Source organism: Metopolophium dirhodum, chromosome 1 (assembly GCF_019925205.1).
Source record: "Metopolophium dirhodum isolate CAU chromosome 1, ASM1992520v1, whole genome shotgun sequence".
Taxonomy (NCBI): Eukaryota; Metazoa; Arthropoda; class Insecta; order Hemiptera; family Aphididae; genus Metopolophium; species Metopolophium dirhodum.
Genome location: NC_083560.1, coordinates 43,393,493 through 43,414,992, shown reverse-complemented (window position 1 = coordinate 43,414,992; position 21,500 = coordinate 43,393,493). Strand labels below are relative to the sequence as shown.

Below are 21,500 nucleotides of genomic sequence, written 5' to 3'. Positions count from 1 at the left end.
CAACTGAGTCTTTAGACATTAATTCTGCTAATATTTTACCACCCTAATGAACTGTAAGCGCAAGTTCAGGTTGAAAATCTTGTTTGATTTCTTTAGCTATATTTTCCCTATGTATTCGTCTCATTCGACGGATTGTTTCTTTATTTAAAGCGATTTCAGAAGTATTTAAACCAATTGTTTCAGCTGTAGCTACTAATATATATGTGGCATTACAATCACTAACTTTTGTACGATCGAGTGCTGACGCAACAGCTCGATTAATTATATTCTTTGGACGTTTTCTAGGACATTTTGGTAAAATATATATTACTTCTTCGTCACTATCACTTATACTATTCCCACTTCTGCTACTATTCCTGATACTTAATACTGTATGTTTTTCGATTTCTAAACGTTCACTTTCTTTTTTTTTTTCTTGATATTACTTTTATGTTCTTTGCTATACATTTTTTTTTTAATTAACAATTTTTTATTAAGTGCGCCCATTGATCCTCGTCTACCCTTCTCTCTTTGTGCTTTCAAAAATTCAATGGCTTCTTGTAGTTTAATTAAATTCATAGCATTGGCATGGGCAACATCAAACAAATTGTCTAAATTATTTAAAAAATGGTTTACTTTCTTAACCAGTGTCTCTGTTTGTCTGGTTGCATTTTTTTTAATACCAATCCATTTTGAATGTAATTTTTTGATCTGATTTATTATATTATAATTTTGTTTAGTAGGAATTCTCACTTTATTCCAAAACTCTAACAATTCATTTGTAGTTATATGAGCACTCTTTTGTATCGTAAAGTTATCTTTTAAATGCAAATGTAAAATGCGGCCAAGTATTTGTCTATTTGATGACAGCTTCAATCCAGTTAAAGTTCCACTTGTGGTGTCATTTAAATAAATTTTTATAAGACATTATATTATGTACTGTACTAATGTATTATATTGAAATATTTATTTAAAACAATTACAGTGTAAAATCTACATACCAATAATTTAATTCAATACGATTGAGATGACTGCAATCTGCATGGGTGAATAAGTGAATAATTGATTGTCTTCAGGAGAAAAATACTGAATTTAACTTCACTTTAATAATAAGTAATAACAAACAAAATTTAACTCACTGAAATACAAATACTAGTAGAATGACACGAGTTTTAACAATTTAATAATTAATATCAAATGCATGGGTAAATAATAATCAAGTTTAATAATAAAAATGTAGATAATCAATTTTATCTTGGAAAGTAGGCACCTAACAGAAAATAATTTAAACTTTGAAACGCGTGAGCAACCTCGAAATAAGTGATTATCTAAATTATATTTTTACCACAGCTATTTAATAACATATAAATCAATATTATGAAGTAAGATATTGGAAAAACAATTTTTTTTTTAGCCTATATAGTTGAGTGGCACCCTAAGATATATATTAGCATATCATTATTTTTAATAGTTGATTATAGTAGGAAATCGGCAATTGTATTTATATTTATGGATTATAAATTGGCATCTAGTACTGACTATGTATATTACTGTGCATAATACGTAGAGTCGTTATTGTGGTACCAAGCTAACCATCGCTAACCAAGCAATGATACCGTGATAGGAAATGCCGAATTAATGAAATAGGATTATGGGTTCATAATATAGGTTATTAGGTTATCAGACCGCAATTCGCTCAGAATCATTTTTCATGTACAATGATTCTATATCATTGAGTTCAAGTACATAGTTACTCACTCTACACCTTCTGTACAGCAGAGTGATACTTATTTGTTCATATTGTATCATATAATAAAATTGACTATTAGTTATCATATCAGGCACGTATCCAGACATTTTTCCATGAGGGGGCAAATATTTGTTGGCCCCTTTCTGTTTCGTACCCCCTTGCCCCTACACAACCTTAACACACAACATCTATAAAAATAAATATCTACTACATTTTAACAATGTATTGTCTGTATTGGTTGGTTAAGTATTATAATATATTGAGATGTCATACTAATCATTAAGCAATATTTATCACAGACTATTTATTATTATTTTTAATTAATTATGGAAAAGGCTTAATCACCAGGATTTTTACTGTCAATATTAATACATATATATTGTCTATTTTAAGAACCTCTCTCCTCCAACACAAGCTTCCTCTTAAAGGAGGAGAGCAATCTTATTATGTTATATTTATGAAAACTATATTGTTGTTTGTTTGCAAAATATATTATTATATATCACATAGGTACATTTTATAAAAGAATAAGTCGTCTGTTTTTATGATTCACTGCAAATCTTCCAGTAAATTCATCTAAATCCAATAATTTTGAAATATGTTTTTCAATTGATAACAGTGCCAAATTATTCAACCTACAACAAAATAAAATAAAATAAATTATTATCACATATTCACATAGGTAGTTAGGTTTGCTGTCAATTTTTAATTATGTAATTGAGATGCTTATAATTTACAAAAAAATATTCCTAGTTTGATTGTTTTTCAATGGGATATTTTTTGAATTTATGAATGAATTATTTTGTTTATATTCTGTTAGATAATTGTATTATACATAAAAGCATTTTTAAAAATTTGGAATAACATATTTTTTGTAGAAGAGTATAATTGTTTGAGTTAATTAGTCATATTAATTTATATATTTAAATATTAATGTGTTATTGTACTAACCTTTCATTTGTCATAAGAGATCTCATATAATTTTTAAGCCTTCTTAAACAAGAAAATGTTCTTTCACACCCAGCGTTTGAAACTGGAATAGTTATGATGATTTGTACGGTTTTATGAGTTTCAATAAAAACCAAATTGTTTTTTTCTAACAGCTCCAATAATTTCATCATGGTTTTAACTTCTGTATTATTTTGTGATTCATATCTTTTTATAGTGTTTGGTAATATTTTTAATTTCCGACTTTAGTACATCAGTATTTGCCCCATAATGGTCGACTAAAGGCTGAATGTGTGAATAACTAAAAAAATATTTATTACCAGGATGTAAATATGACACAACACTTAAAATATCTTTATCATCGGAAAATTGATTTTTAATTTCTAACAAAATGTAATCAATAACTGTATAATAAAGTTTGACTTTTAAATCTATTTTAGAATTAGGCAACTATACTTCTAATGAATTTTGTTGTGTATATTAATTGTTCAAAGTGTTTCGGAATTTTTTTTATTCTTTTTACATTAGTATCTTGTGAAGGTATAGTTATGTTATTTTTATCACATATAGAAATGGTTTCAGCATATATGTTACTAAAAGTTGTATCTGTGTCTTTTAACCTCATATCTTGAAGGGTTGATTCTAATGATGATATTAAAATCAACGCATTAGCTAATTCAGCACTTACATTTTGTAAATAATCGCTTATTCCTTTAAACATATGTAAAACATAACAGAACATTACTAAATTAAAGATAAATTTAAAATCAATTTGATGAAGTAAACCTGTAGCTTCTACAGCACGGTCTGCTCTTTCATATACTAATTTATTTAATAGTACAAGTAATGGACTGATTGCTTTTTTCATTGTTAAACATGCAAATACTTGGGCTGTCCATCGAGTTAAGCAAATTCGCTTAAGTTCAACTTTTGAAATTAATTTCATGAAATTTTGAATACCAACAAATTGAGCATGAATAGAAGAACCAGAAATAAATACATACAAACTTTCAATTAAATCAAAAAACATTTTAACTCCGGGTACATTTTTACAGATATCTGCAATAACTAAATTCATGCGATGATTGTAACAATGCACATATAAAGCCTGTGGCACTTCTTTCCGAAATAATGCTTGCACACCATTAAATTTACCACTCATTACATTACGTTACATACGTTTGTCCCACACATTTTTTTATGTCAACGTTACTGATAGCAAGTATTTCTTTAATATATGTAAATAAAGATGTAGCACATAAAGAACCAGCAGCACGGAAACCCATAAACCTCTCATAGACAATACCATCTAGGTAATATCTCAATACTACAGATAACTGCTCAATTTTACTGATATCCTTTGTTTCGTCAACCATAATTGCAAAGTATTCACATTTTTGTAATTCGTTACTGATTTGATCTCGTACCATTTGAGCAAAAACTGTAAGTATTTAATTCTGCATGCTAGGGCTAGTATATTTTGAATTATTTGGAAGCGATTGTCTTTTTTGCTTAAAATCATCATTGAAATATTCTAGCAAGTGTACAAGTTCCAGAAATTTACCACGATTAACACTATTTTCACTTTCGTCATCCCCTCTTTGAGCAATACCTTGAACAGCAGTAAATAACAACGCTTTTCCAATATATTGAATGTATCTACAATTCTCTTTTACTAACTTTAAATGAGCCTCATTAATTAATGATGACACAGAGATATTTTTTCCTTTCATGCTTGTGTATTCAATCAACATAACTTGACATTTTTTGTGTTCACTACTTGATTCATGTCGTTTAAACCCTGAACTTTTGTCTAAAGCTTTTTTCCATTGTTTAAAACCAATTGTAATAAACGCAGTGTGTAGGTCATAATGTTAAGAAAAAAAAAGACAAGGGAAACAAAATACTCCATCATTCATTACACTGTAATCAATCCAATTAAACATTTTGTACCATGTATGTGAGAAATGTCTCATTCTATTAGAAAACTTTGTTTTTGGATAAAATACTAATATGGGTTGTTTTGGTCCATCGTCCAAATGTTGAGCAAGATCTTTTGAACCGGGTGTTGTTTTTGATATTTCAAGTGTACAAGAGGAAGAATCTATAGAAGAATTTATATCAACAGTATCAATAAATGTAGCAAAACTCACATGTTCATCACTACTGTCGCTATCATTACTACTTGAGTCTTGTAGTTGTTCTTCTTCATAATTACAAGCCAAAAAGTCACCAAAACTATTGTTGGAATCTTCAACATCTAAAAGTAATAAGTGTAAACAAATAAATATATATATATATATAAATGTATAAATATTAAATATGTATGTAGATGAATATGAATATAAGTAAAAGTATGTGCAACTGAAACACTAACCTTTAACTTTTCTTGGACTATTCATTATCTCTGTAGAAGTAGATGCCTTACATAATAACTTCTTGCTAATATCATCTTCATCAACTAAAACATGAATATTGGATTCTACTTATTATTTATTAAAATTATTTTTTTTTAAGTTATTATCCAAGTCTTACATGGTGGTTACATATTATAATAATAATAATAATAATAATATAATAAATAGGTAGGTACCAATAAGCATGAATGATTAATTATATTATGATCAACAATTAAATAAATCAAAGTTTCATTAATAAAATTAATTAAATAAAACAATTTATGAAAATAATGTGGTCACCAAAATGGTAAATACCAAAAGACCAGAAATATTTAGTACTACCTCTTATATCATAATATAAGAACTCTCACCTCCATCACAAGCAAGCTTAAAGGAGATGATCAAATTTATTGTGTTAATTATGTATTTTATATATTCAATGATAAATTTGCAAATTAATAAAAAATAAATAAAAAATATTATATTATACGTATATATAAGGTAAATACGACTTGGGTAGATACAATTTATCTGAAGTATGTATAATTATCGTACTTACCTTTCTCAGTTCTTAGGTTTTTCGGATTTTTAAAGTAACTTTTTATATTTCTCTTCATTATTATTTTGTTGCTTATTGTATGAAACCACGCTAAATAGTAAATATTCTTGTGAGCTGGCACGCTGCCACTGCGTGATTTTCGTGAATAATGATAATAATAATAATCAATACTCGGTAAACAACAATATTATATTGTTATATTTTGTTAGGTATGTTTATTGTATACTGGTAAATGGTTACTGATCAGTGATCACTATCACTATATAGTGGTAATATAAACTATTGTAGACTGTGTTGTCTGTGTTCGAGTTTATTAAATGTACGTTCGAGACCCGTATTTGGAATTTCTAGTTTTCAATCTATTATTAGACGTGTAATTGTTTTATCGCTCTTATCTCAAATTGTCGGGTGACGAATACTTATAAAATAAAATCTTGGAATTTAATTTTTGTACATACGATTGTTGATTATACGGAGTGTCTAAAGGCTATACCTAATTAATAATATACATAAAGGAATCGGGACAATATTTAAAACTAAAATTAAGGGGGCCAGTCTGGGCCACTTACTTTTCTTAGGCGGCCAGGCCCCCTAAGGCCCCCCCTGTGCCTGTAATCATATATTAGATGCCAAGTGTATGATTGAGATTATATAAGTGGGTATACTAATCTAATACTCGACCGACTTTAACAAAAACAATTGAGAATATTTCAACTGAAGCAAAACGCAAAAGATAGTTAGATAGGTAGATAGATTATAATAGATTTTCGGCAATAATACAAATTCTATTTGTCTGATTGCCTATATCTAAATTATGTATATTATTAAAATCCATAGATTAGCACTTAATGCTTTGCCAGTGTCAATTAATGAGGTGCCTGTATTGAGTACATGCGAAAATCAATTCATAAGTCTAATAGATAATGAAGCTGCTGAACAGTCGTTAGAAGAAAAATAAAACAATGTAAAAGGTACTATGTGAATAATTCTTACTAAAATACATTTTAACTTGTAGTTTAAATCAAACATTAAAATCAAATACTGAAAAAATAATAACCTTTCAGATAATACAGATAATACTTCCATGACAATTGATGATTCATCTAATAGTTAATTGTCCATTACTTTGGAACCAATTGAGAAAAGAACCTCACAATGTATTATAATGGATGTTTGCAATACTGAAGGTTTAACAAAGGATGAACATGGGTTTATTTTACAAGAAAAACAACAATGTACTAGGTACTATGTAAAAATTCCTAGTATATTGTTTGTTTTTCCTCTAAAATGCCTATTACAACAACGGAAGAGTTAGACGTTCTTTTATAAAAAATTCATAGTATTGAAAAATGTTATGGTAGGGGTGGATTTATCTTTGACCAATATATAAGGAATTTTGAAAATAGCTTAGAACATAATAATATGTGTTCTGACTGTCAAGGGTTGGTAAAAGATAGAGATTTGCAAATAATGAAATAAAAAATTGAAGTTAAAAACAAAACTATCAAAAGTTTTAAAAACAAAGTGAGTTTACTGGAGGATCTTAAGTCCTAATATGACACCATTCTCTGTTCACTAATGTTTTTAAAATATATTTTTCCAACAACTTTAAGTTGTCAAAATCGACATATATTTACTTTTTTTTTCACTATAATGGTTTACTTTTTTTGTGATAACATTCATTTTTAGTTATCGTATTCTAAAGCAGAATGTTTTTTGGAGTATTTAGATATATTAAAATCAAATTTTGTACGAGTAGTTTATGATTTATAATTAGAGCGCGTATTTGTATGCATTTGCATATTTACTCTGGTTGATCAAATGGTATGCTAAGTGGGCAAAATTTATTTCATAACATAAACATTTTAACTATGAAACTTTTATGGTGCATATTTTGCATATTTCGACATTTATAGTTTTGATTAATAACAAAATAAATTAATACATATACTCGTAGGTGTAGACGATTTTCCCAGGGAACTAATTTTTTTCTTATAGATTAAAACTACTGACAAAACACAAATTATTATTTAGGTAGGTACCTACCTAAGTAAATTTCTTTTGGGATACATTTTTCATGTTAAGAGGTGGCCACACAGACATTTGTTGTCTTCGTCTTACAAGTGTGGTACATAGCAAATTTACGCTTAGCAGATAACATTTAGTTCTGTTGGCTTAAAAATTATAGTGAATCTCGACCTATTACAAAACTTGATGGTAAGAACATTTTTTGTGTTTATATAGTGTTTTTTTTACGATTTTACAGTATTTAAGTGAGTTATGAGCATTTTTAATGTACAGTCTTTTTAGTTAACCAAACTTAGATTTTTCACAGCCACTTAGTGTAAACCTTATGATCTGAAAACAAAATTAAGTATTACATTTTAATTGATTCGAAAAAATATATTTTTAATGAAATTCAAAATTATGAAGAAAGGAAAAAGAATAGATTTGAATTTCTAAAATCCATCATATTATTTAAAAAAATAATTGTATTAAATACCATTATACTTTATGCACATTTTAGAAAAGAATATTTATAATAATCATTATTTGACTAATTTTATAGATCTATTATATATTATATTAAAATTGTGAAATCTGCGTATGGCATTATTATTGTATTTTATGTATTATAAAAAATAATTATTAGTTAATAAATGTTATATTATATTCGTGTATTTTTATGCTGTACACTTATGGCCCAATCTCCGGGTAGTAAAATGTAAACAAATATTTTATAAGAAGCAGGAAGAAAAATTACCGACCCCCTAGGTACCTACATGATACCTTTTTAACTTCAGATGGATATTAAATATTTAAGCTTTACACATCTCAATTAATAATTTAACAAATATTATTTTTTTTATATTAATTAGCAATTAAAGGTCTTTATATAATATTAAGCCTATCTAATCTACCAACTAAAATATATAATTTTACAAAATTATGTTATCAAAAAAGTAACAGAAATTTTAGTATAATTCTATAAATGTAAGAAATTGGATATTCAACCATAAATTATTAACAAATTTTCATACAACACTTGATATTGCCTCTGAACGATTCGGTCAGCCTGACATTGGACTGCGATCAGGTGAGTTATTTCCACTGAATATATTTTGTGCCCGTATATATTTTGTATTTCGGTATACCTACGCCATCACAATATAATCCCTTAAAAACAACAGAGCTGTTCTTTCCTAATTTTCTGAGTCTTTGAAAGAAATGTTTCAAATCATCAACCAACCTTTAACTATAGACAAAATAATCTAATACCTACCTATATTATATTTTTATAACAACACTGTTTTTGCCATTTAACCTAGGACTCAAAAAAATATTCAATATTTAAAAAATATATGAGGTATTGCCTATTGAGAATTAATTATTTATCAAGTCAGAAAATGGAACAAATTCACTTTAACTACCCAGCGCGTCTTTGGAATTTTTTTTCGAAATATACATATTTCAAAGAGTTGAGAACGATGGTGCAAAAAAAATTTGCGGAAACCATTATTTAAGTATTTATAGCCATCCAAAGTTTGCGTTATTACTTATATTTGAAAATTTCATGAAATTTAAAAAAATGAAATATTTCAGTATTTTAATAAATTTTGTTTAAGTTTTATATTTACATATAATTGTCATAAATCACCTTCATAATTGTATGGTACCTAAATGTTTACATAATCTTTGGTATTATACATTTAAAATGGTATTCAAATGTTTAAATGATACAAGTAGGTATACATGTATATTGTATAAATACTGAATTCTTACATTAGAATTTAGAACACTGAACATTGTGTTAAAAAAATAGATAAATTGTGTTTTTATTTGTGTTAAAAAAATTTTAATGTTTCATGTTTTTGTGAAATATTTCATACTTCAAACACTAGTTATTACATTTACACACTGCGCGCTACACTACTTTAATGCTGAGCGCCTTTTATTAATTTCAAATTTTTTTTATACGTATTTTAATTTTGATTTGTTATGTAAATCCACCTTGGGCAGGCCTCAAAATTAAACTAAGTTGTTAAGAAGCACATAATGTGCTAGCGTTGGCTCTCGTTCGCTGGGCTGCACTCAGACAAAAAATTTAAAATATCCCCCGATTTGCTGTGTAAAACCACTTTGGGTAGGCCTCAGAATTAAACAAAGTTGTTAAAGCCAGTCTGTTAAAGTCATATAAGTATATTATTATATATTATTATATATTATTATATATTATTATAGTGGTTTCCTTCGCCTACCGGCTCCATATTAAACCTAAAATCGCAAACTTTGGATGGCTATAACTTCCAAAATAATGGTTTCCTCAAATTTTTTTTGCACCATCGTTGTCAACTCGTTGAAATATGTATATATGAAATACAAAAATGTAATTTTTAACATTGTTATAATAAATTTCAAAATCTTGTTTATACCTAATGTATGAAAATAATTTTGTTTTATAACAAACATACAAGGTAGAAGGTACTTACACTAACCTACCTATATTCCTTGATAGGTAGTATTATGATATGGACCCTACTCTCAAAATTGTTGTATTTCATTGTTGCTAGAGTACCTAGATGTTATGTTATAACTTTTTTTTTATAGTTGCATACCAAAACATCTATTATTGTTGGACCGTTAATAAATGAAAGACAGTGTTTGGCTGTATGGGCAGTAAGAGACTTATTTCTTATATTTTTTTTTTCTAAGTAGCGTGGTTGTATTTATTTTAAAATTTAGACCTGTCATGATTAAATAATAAAATATGATTCAATAATCATATTGAGGAATAATAGGTAGATGCTTAAAGTAATAGCTACCTGCTTACTGATCGAGATTTATTTGAAATATGTATTTAATAGTTTGTATACATATGGATGATATACCTACTCCCCTTGAGAATTCTTCTCTAGATGTTTTACCTTATTCAATACATTAATAATATAATATGAAACATTACTATCATAATAATAGAGTATTATGCTTAACTTAATAAATGTTTATTTATTAATAATAATAAATTAGATAATTATACAATTACAGGATTATGTCCATTGAAAGAAATGAACGACTGAAAAAGTGCTTTGATCTAAGTAAGACTACATATTTTTAATAACATTAATGTGTATGTTGCTTCCTTGTAATATATATAATATATGATATATAATCTACATTATAGTTTTTTCAAACAATTTCTTTGTTTTTATTGACCTTATAGATTCTGAGTGGAGCGAGAAATGTAATGGTTTTACAATAATGTTTATTTCTTTTTTATTCTGTAAACACTTTTTCTCCCTCTAAACTTGCTCAAAAGTATCAAGTATAGTATCTTTTCTGAAAGGTAATGTTCTTGAGCTGGTACTTTAGAGAGGTCATTTTTCGATTTTCGATTTTCGAAACGCTACTCGAAATAAAAGCGGTTTAAGGAGAAAAAACGTACGATTTCACGATTTTATAATATTAAATAATTACGGACGACGTTTTCTACCAGAAATATAGCTTCAAATGAAAAATGAAAAGAATTTTTTATTGTATTTTGGATTTTGTTCCTTACGGTTTAAAGTTCGGAAAATTTTAGCCATTTTTGAGCTATTTATAGACATTTTAATTTTTTTTTTTTGTTGTAATTCGGCTAAAAATATTCGTAAAAACTTGAAATTTGGGTTGTTTACTTATATTATCCATACCTAGACATGGTAAAATGTTCAAAACTTTTGAGCAACTTATGAGCTTTTTCTTTTCTTTTATATTTTTTTTTCATTTTTATGATGTTTTCTAATTATAAATTATAATTATAATTATATAAATTACCTATTTATATAAATCATTCTTAAGCTGTTCTTAAAACGCTTTGTTTATCACCATAGAAACGAATGAAATTAAATAAAAAAGATTCCCTCGTCCGCTCAGAATCGTTTTTTATCGAATGCAATCATTGCATTCAAATTGAATACAGTAAAACTACACTATCCTGTCCGAGGCCCGAAGGGACGATGGACAAACATCCACCACCGAAATGCGCTGACCTACTTTTTTTTATAACTATTATTGTTTCATTGTTGGACTATGAATTATTTTTTACTCTAAATGTTTTATTGTACTATTTAATGAATGTTTTGAAAGTAATAAATTTATTTCATTTTGATGAAAATAACTGCTAGTTATTCTAAAACAATTTTTAATTTATGAATTTTACTTCTTCAACAAACTGTAATACCTATATAGTGGAATATTATCAGTAAACGCAATTAAATTAGATAGGTTGACTTGCATGAAAAATAAGTTGCAAATTAACTGTTTTTAATATTTTTTTAGTAAGAAATTTAATTAAAATACAAAAAGGTGAAAATAGTCAAGAGGAAAAATGGAAAATAAGGGTATGTTCTGAAAATAATTTCCCTACTGCAGCAGGATTAGCTTCATCAGCAGCTGGTTATGCATGTCTTGGTTTGTATATTTACATAAATCATAACAATTTAAAAATGTATAAATAGGTACTTTAATTATTATTTATTGTTCTTTAAAAATATTTTAACAGATACACTTTAGCTAATGTTTTTGGCTTGGTTAATGAAGATTTACCATCCATAGCAAGACAAGGTAGTGGAAGTGCCTGTAGGAGTATTTATGGAAAATTTGTTCAGTGGACAGTTGGTGTTGATGACCAGGGTTATGATTCAACTGCAGTTCCAATTGCTGCAGATACACACTGGCCGGAAATGAGAATTATTATACTAGTGGTAAAATAGGTTTCTTATATCTACTAATTTAAATACACTGTAATCTACATTTTGGTTTACAATGTTGCTTTAAATTCAGAGTTACAATTTAAAATTGAACTTCCTATCAATTGATAGAAAATTATATATTCTTATCTATAGGCGCAGGCATAACAAATGAATCCTCACACACCCTGGTTGTTAATACCTACCGTTACAACTTATAACCATTGGTACTTAACATTGTAAGGTTGCGCTGCCGTTACGTGTTGTATTGTAGATACCAAAAATAAGCATTGACTGGCTAGCAGCCGGTGTTCAATATTTTACATTAAATATTTACTATAGTCCCTCGTGTCCTTTAAATTCCTTAGGGTATTAGAGATTTTATTATTTTATTTTATGATTTGATAACCACTATTGAACAACTGAACAACTATCACTGGGCGTATGATGAAAAGGGCTAATTTTTTATGTCCACAATTAGTGATACTGTAAACATAGTTTTAGCTATAACAAATTAGATAGGTATCATCATAGTATTTTGAAACGTAACCTACACTCTTTACTTCGCCTTTATTTTGTCATGGTTTTAACCTCATTTCACATATATTAGTGTTTTGAATTTAATGGCTTATTATTGCTTCCACGTTTAATATCACAACATTAATGCATCACACCCAACCAATTTTAAATACATTTTTTTTTTAAATTATAATTTATATTTTAAAATTTTTTGGATTAGGTAAATGACTCTAAAAAAAAAACTAGTAGTACAGTGAGAATGAAACAAGCAGTAAAAACTAGTGAATTACTTAAGTACAGAATTCAAAAGTGTGTACCCGAAAGAACAAAAGAAATCATTCAAGTATGATTATTTTCTAAATATTTTTTAATAAATGTACAAATAATATATTTTGGTTTTAGGCCATAAAAGATAAAAATTTTGAAAAATTTGCCGAAATTACGATGAGACAGTAACCAATTTCATCAATCCATAACAAATATTTGTTTGATGTTTGTCATCCTCCTTGTGTTTATTTAAATCAAGTGTCACATGAGATAATATCTTTTGTTCATGATTACAATGAAGCTACTGGTCGAATTAAAGTAAATGATTATAATATATATTTCATCTTAAAGTTGTATTACGTGTTATTTTACTATTATAGGTTTCTTATACATTTGATGCTGGTCCAAATGCTTTTTTATTTATTCAACAAAATGACCTGAGTTTGTTTATGTTAGAATTGGTTAATGATTTCCCAACAGTGCAGCCTAATTCATCATATTTAAGAGGAATCGTATCAATACTTCCTGATAATGTTTGTAATTTAATCAGGGGCGGGTTTTATCACTCTCCAAGGGGGGGGGGGGGGGGCTAATAGAGGTTCAAGAATTTAGTTAGTTGTTTTTTAAATCTATATAAAATTTAAAATTACAGATTATGTTTTTGAGTCCCTCATAAGTAAATCATCTTTTTTTTCACAATAATGACAAATTTTAAATAGTTACATTGGTATCAATATTTATCTGAAACCATTTAAAAAATATAGATATACACATATAATTAACAACAAAAATTAGCTATTTATTTATAAAAAAAATATACATAAAATAGATATATTACATTATTAATTCTGCATTTCTGCAGACTGTCGTTTGAAATTCGGGCTATTTTTGTACCATTTGCTCGATTCTCTTAATAAAGGAAGATAACCAATTCTTTATAAGTAATACATATACATAGATATATATTTTATATATAATTATTACTAACATTATTAAACTGGGCTCCACGTGGAGCCATATATATTTTCATAATAATATTACACGTCATGTCAGACGTAGTGATGGTACTCTGAAATCAAAAATTGAGTCAATCAATTGAATTTACAATTTTTAACTGATCAAGACATTTTTTGATCTTTAATTGTATTATTATGCATTTTTCTAAGGGAATATTTATATTGCTAAATCTGAAACTATAGATTTTTATACATATTTATTGGTTTATTATTGCAGTCAAATATTAACATTTATGATGTATAATTGAGCAATGGCCAAAATAAAATATAATATAGTTTATTTATTATATACAATAATAATAATAATGATAATAATAATAATATTAATATATTTTGCAAACAAACAATATAATTTAGTATAATAAGTTTGATCACCTCTTCTAAGCAAAAGCTTGTGTTGAAGATAAAAAGTTCTTAAATTATTATAATGAAAATAAAATATAATAGTTACATATGAACCATAAGATTATTGTATGTGTTAAACCTTTTATGTTCGTATGCATAGTCACATTGTGTGTCATTAAGTTGAACTATGTCTTATATGACACACAAATTGAGTATGCATACGGGCATAATACTAATTAATAATCTGAAATGAAATGCTGTCCATTATATGATGCTTATATGATGCCGCTTCACTGGAGAATGGCTGGACCGATATGACATTTTTTTTTTTTTATATTCGTAATATTCCATAATGAGGATTTTACGGACAGAAAAATTTTAAAATCTAAGACAATCAATTTATTTTAATAAAGATGTGCTTGAAATCATATTGATCCAAAATTATTATATTATTAATTATATTACCTAGTAATATCATAGGCTGACTGACCGTCTTCGTTCAGAATTGTTTTTAGTCGCTGCTACAGCTTTGTTACAACCTATCCAGATCATTTTATGTTTCTTATTTTTGCAAATTTAGTAGATTTTGATTTTTGAGCCATATTTCTTTATTTATGGATTTTTTTTTGTAGACTGAACAGGTACACAAAGTTTGATAATTTAATAGCTAGCGCCCATAACGCCTAAACGCCCGTCTAGACATGACACCATCAGATTTTGTTCTTTAAGGATTTTTCAAAATGCTGATAATAGATAAAAATTAAAATAAAGCAGTTTAATAAAATGTACCAATTAATATTAAAAAAAAGTTATTAGGTAGGCACTAACAAACATACTCAATTTAGAATCTTTTTTTGCATTTTATGAAATAAAATTTCATGGTCAATTTTTCATTCTTTATTACTTTTTTTTGATATTTTTTACAAATCCTACTTATTAAGTTAACTTTTTATTAAAATATTATGAATTTGTTTTAACTTTTTTCTTTTATATTTATAATAATATTGTTTATTACGGAATAAGTTCCAATTACATTTTAATATACGAAAAAGTTACATGAGTATTTAGGGCTAAAGAAGAAAGAGAGAGAGAGAGAGAGAGAGAGAGAGAGAGAGAGAGAGAGAGAGAGAGAGAGAGAGAGAGAGAGAGTGAGAGTGAGAGAGAGAGAAAACAAAATACATATACATACATCAAGTTGTGTATGTACTGTATATAATAAAATATAATATAATTTGAGGAGACAGAAAACTAAAAAAAAAAAATAAACATAAAAATTGAAAATTAATGAATATAAGAAGAGGGATCATTAAGTGAATAGTGAAATAAATCTACATTATTTATGGAATCCCCTATAGCTATTAGAGTATTAGAAGGAGAGAATGACATATATTTGGATGAAATGTTTGGTGGATAGAAAAGCTGTTTATGTATAGAGTTTAGGGGGTGTATTTTGAAGTATAACTATTCAACTAGTTCTGGGCAATCTATAATATTGTGTAATAGTTTATAAAGGAATTTCAAATTTAGCTTTTTTAATCTATTTTCAAGATAGTTCATGTTAACAAGTGAATTGTTTTAAATTTAGAATGCATTGGTTTTTTAAAGTTTTTTCTGCATTAAATTCACAGCCATAATTAAGAATAAATAAAGTTTGTTTTATTGTTATATAATATAAATATGTACATCGAATTACACAGTACGAATTACAAAGTCGCACAGCTTCATATTGAAGACCTAACAAAAAAAATTCGTATTATGAAAATTTTCGTAAAATAGAATTAAATACATTTGGTTCTCGACAATTTAGAACATTTTAGAACGTTTGTTATATGGAAGTTTCACTGTAATTATACTAGAAATATGTAATTATAGTGGTCACTTATTTTTCAACATAATATTTAGGATGATGATATAATAACTGCACTTAGTTTTTTGATGGCTGAAAATTAATTTTAACATTCAAATATTCAAATATAATTCAAAGGTAACCAGGAGATTACCGTCGAATGTTTGGTTTTCGAGGGAAAAACACATAAAATATATTATTATATTACAGATTAAATTTGTCGAGATTCTTAAAAAAGATTGTTGAACTGTACGCTAAAATCTATACTAATATACAAAGCTGTAAAGTTTGTGTGTTTTAACGCGTTAATCTCAGAAACTACTGGTTCGAATTGAAAAATAATTTTTTTGTTGGATAGTCCATTCATTGAGGAAGGCTATAGGCTATATAACATCAAGCTACGACCAATTAATAGAAGAGCTCAAACACGGATTTTGAGATTTACGATGGAATATTTGTTTATAAACGGTTGCTATTGGTTATATGAGAAATAATGAATAGAATTAATAGTATTTATTTATTATTGGTTGATATTGGTTAATCGGGCAGATCAGGTACAAGCATGCATCAAATCGAATTTTCGCACATTTCCTACCAGGGTGGCTGAGTTGCACTTACTGCAGTGAGTTACACCAAAAAAGAGTTGAACAATCACAATTTTTTGTAATTTTTTATGGGCCACGAAGTGCGCAGGATCAGCTATATTATATATAAATGAATGTTTGTGTGCAGATCTCTGGGAAGAATATAGGCTAATTTAAAAAGGGTTAAATTTGGTTTTTTTTATTCATCGGATTTTAGTACGGTTAGGTTAGGTTAGGATTATGTATTAATTGATTATATTAATCCACCGTATTATATCAAAATAAACTTGATATAACTTTGATACTTTAGAGTTAAATCATACACTAACGTACAATAACAGCATTGGGTCCGCGATCTACCGCATGTAGATTGCCCACCTGATAATATACTGCTGCGAATCAGAATTTTTATTCCAGGCAACAGAAAAGTTAAGATACATTTTGAACACCATACACCGAATATTAAATACCTAACGAATTGAACAAAGTTTGAGTCATATAGAGTTGGTGCATTTAACGGGCAACGAAGTGCACAGGATTAGCTAGTATTAAATAAAATTATAGAACATTTTGGAATATTATCCACGCCTGTATCAGTTTCATACTGAACTTTTGGACTGCAATCGTAAACGCAAAATCTATGATGACGGTTACGAATGACGATGTCCAGGTAGGAAAAATCGTGAAAGCCAGCAATCTCGAAGGTAGTCTCATCAACGTTTTGGTTGTACCGTAACCATTATTTTCCAGTTCGGACTTCGTTAATCCATAATTATCAACAGTCAGGATTTAGTTTCATTCCTATTGTGAATAGATTTGGGAGAAACTACTCTGCAACTTTCAAGTCGATCCGTGAATCAACCGTCATAATAATCGATAATAGGCCCAATACTCGATTAGAAAAATACTATAATATACGATGATGCAGGACACAGGCATAAAACAACTGGTGAATTTTTAATTCTTATCGTTGTCTTCGAAGTTTGTTTGAGTAGTTGCCTATTAAACTCGTTGTAATTTTCACGAACAAATTAATGAATAACACGTCTACCAATTAATACGATAAACGATTACAGTTATTAGTAAGAATTATCAACAATTTAGATTTTAGATATTATAGAGATTTTATAGTGTTTTCATATTTGCACAGGATTCGATACCAACCGTTTTTAAGGAGTTTAGGTAGTATATTAAATGTATTTTAATAGCCAATTTACCATATTCATGGATATATGTCGTGTAAATAAATTCATAGTACCTGACTAGTATGTGATCATAAGTGAATGTGACTGAGAGGAAATTTGAATATTGGAGGTCTCCCGTACGAAGGTATCCATACATAATAATATGTCAACAAAGTATCAATATTTTGCCAATCGTTTTTACTTACTTATTAATTTTCAGATTAAATATCTGAAAACAAATTTAAATTCGTTATGAGATTAACATGAGAGTGGTTTTCTAAGATTTATTAATTAATTTTTTTACTTCATTATTACTAAAGTCCTAAATGTGTTAGTACCTAACACGATTACCCTGCTAAGAAAAAGTTCCGTAAATAAAAATAAAAACTAGATAGAACGGTATCCAATGGGTTTACAAGGTCACACATTTTTTGTTGAAAATTGTTCTATTCATGATAACATTTTTGAAATATTTTTACTCGTGTTGAGTTAAAGACATTTTTATTTTCAATTTTTTTAGTTTTAGATTCTGAGTAGAGCGGTAAATGTATTGGTTTTACAATGATGCGGGTTTTTTAAATTTTTTTTTCTGTCATCATCTATTTGGACAATAAATATGCTGCTACTTTTCGTCAACAGCATCGTTTCTGGTAAGAAAAAGAATCAGTTGGTACTTTGGTAAAAATTCCCAACAGTTTTCAAAAGTGTCTAGAAAATCAAAAGAAAAATTATGGAAAACCTTGGATTTTTACGCAAAAGCAGTTTTTGAAAATATCCTACCTTCATTCTGCCTATGTGTCCGTGATATGCTAAGTGGCTGGAAAAACGTACCGCGTTATCCATTCTCCTAGATATATTAAAATAAAATATATCAAAAACCGTATATTACCGTAGAATGGGCATAACGGGTTACTTTGATTTCTCGGGGCTACTTATTGATATACTTATATTTTTATTCACAGTAGTACCATGATCATGTAATTTTTTTTCATAAAATGATGTTACTTGGATATCACATTATGAAATATAGGTATAAAAGTTTGCCACGGTGTTGTGTAAATTTGATAGCATATTAAAAATATTGATATTTCTAAAGATAATATCAGAAATTTAAAATGTTGAAAATTGAGCATAACTAACTGCAACTAAGATTTAATTTTGAAAGTTTTGTCGTTAATACCACAGGAGTTATACATAAAATAAAAAGTAAAATTGTCATTAAACAGTAAAAAATTATGAAAATTAGCGAAGTCAAAGTTATCAAACTGAAAATTTACCAATTGATTACTACCGTAAAATGGAGTTATTTTATGGTACTAAAAAAATTTTAAATTTTGAATTTGATAAATGTCGTCGACATTTGAAATTTAAATGCTTAAAACAACAATTTTGCCTATGGATCTTTATTATTCCTCAACTGTTATTATAACAACTTATAACTTATAAGGAACCTTGTATTAGGCGATACACACGGCCGCCCGGTACCCAACTTTTTTTGCATTTTTTTTCAATTTTTTTTTACGTTTTTTATATTATATTAATAATATATTATATATTATACAGGAACATTTATTTATTTATTGGTTAATATTACTTTATATGGCTGTATATTATATATTATGAACCTATATGTTATTATTAGGAATTTCCAAGGCTGGGCAAGTTAATAATTTTTTTTAACTTAGTTAAGTTAAGTTAATATGCACCAATAACAAAAAATTAAAAGTTAAAAGTTAATTTAACTATAGGTTAACTCAGTTAAGTTAAAAGTTAATACACACTTTTTGTTAACTTTTTATTAAGTTAAAAATAAATTAATTTGTTTATACAACGCTAGCGTACTTAATTTTATTCCAACCCAAATTAAATTATAGGATATACCTACTGTTTATACTTCATACAGTATTTCCATATAACCTAGATTTGATTTTTAACTTCAAACAATTTACGATACATATTTTTTGACATAAAAACAAAATAGACTGAAATAGTGAAATATTATAAAATTAAAAACAAAATAAATTAACTTAACTTACTTTTTAAAATGAAAAATTAACTCGTTAATTTCACGTTAATTAAGAAAGAAATTTAGTAAGTTAACAGTTAAGTTAATGAAAAGCCAAAAGTAACTAGTTAAGTTAAAAAGTTAAATTAAAAGTAACTTTTTAACTTAACTTAAACTTTTTAACTCGTTAATGCTCAGCCTTGGGAATTTCACACATTATTTTCTCTAAATTTTCGTTGTTGAATTATATCAGACAATAAATACATATTATATTTGTTTTATTTTTCGTAAATTATTTCGAATGTTGTGTGATTGTGTTTTTGGAAAATACTATTTTTTCTCTTCACTTATAGCCTGCAAACTCATAGCATGCGTCTATAATCCACCGCAGGTTAACCTAACCACAGGTGGATTGCCTACCTATTTTCTGTAACACATTCTTCACGATCCGACGAAGTAACATTGCCCACCTAGGTGGCTAACTTGAAATTTAATCGATTTTGACTTGAGATGACTGACTAGCTAGACACTCCAACACAGTTTTTGACTTAACACTTTTTACATGAGAAAATGCACCGGACATGCGATGGCACATACCACTCTATTCGCCGCAGTCGGATTGATTTTTTTTGTTTCGTCTTAGACGGTTGATGACTAACTTGCTAGACACTCTAACACGCAGATTTTCGAATTTACATTTCTTAACACATACCAAAAAAAGCTCCGTACATACGCTGGGGGATAGTATCATTGAATTGCCAATTTTCATGGGCTAAGGGATATTTCTAGACACTGAAACTCAACTTTCAAACTTTCCCGCCTTCGAAATGAGATCGCCAAAGAGACCAGCCTTATCAGAAATTCTTATTACAAAATCACCTTCCATATAAGTGCGCCATTTATAATTCGATTGTGTCTCCAAAATCGGTACTCACTTACAACTAACATGGGGCATCCGGGGTTTAATTTTTATCTTTTCCATTTTTCAGTTACGTACGCTACCTACGTGGTCATACCTGGTGATATACGCTTCTCATTATGTCCGCGATTCGACGCAGTCGGATTGCCTACCTACGTAATTTGATGACAGATAGCTAGATAATCGAATACACCTATCGACTTTAACAGCATGAGATCGTATCCAGCCTATCCATTTAAAACTTTGTGACGGTTTGCTAGACACTCTAACATTTAAACATTCCTGCCAAAACGTCAAGCCATATCTCCAATCCATATCACTAATTCTTTTCATAAATCTTAAATTTTCGTCTAAAAACTGACAAAATACTCCAAAATCTGTACCCACTCTCAGCGAGTCCAATGTCTCCCGAATTTCACTCAGATCTAGTATTATATAAAACAAATTATCGA

At 27.8% G+C, this 21,500-nt stretch overlaps 2 protein-coding genes and 1 pseudogene across 3 annotated transcripts in view; 2 read left to right on the top strand and 1 right to left on the bottom strand.

Moving 5' to 3' along the window:
• Positions 1-21,500, top strand: part of LOC132934692 (E3 SUMO-protein ligase PIAS1-like) — a 36,091-nt gene that overhangs the window by 5,721 nt on the left and 8,870 nt on the right. The window lies entirely within an intron of this gene.
• LOC132939217 (uncharacterized) lies at positions 4,129-5,693 on the bottom strand. The gene is made up of 4 exons (XM_061006285.1): positions 5,636-5,693; positions 5,055-5,138; positions 4,569-4,937; positions 4,129-4,490 (listed from the first exon to the last, which is right to left on the bottom strand). Exons 1-4 carry the CDS (start codon positions 5,691-5,693, stop codon positions 4,129-4,131), a joined length of 873 nt encoding a protein of 290 aa, XP_060862268.1.
• Positions 8,673-13,825, top strand: LOC132939208 (diphosphomevalonate decarboxylase-like; annotated as a pseudogene).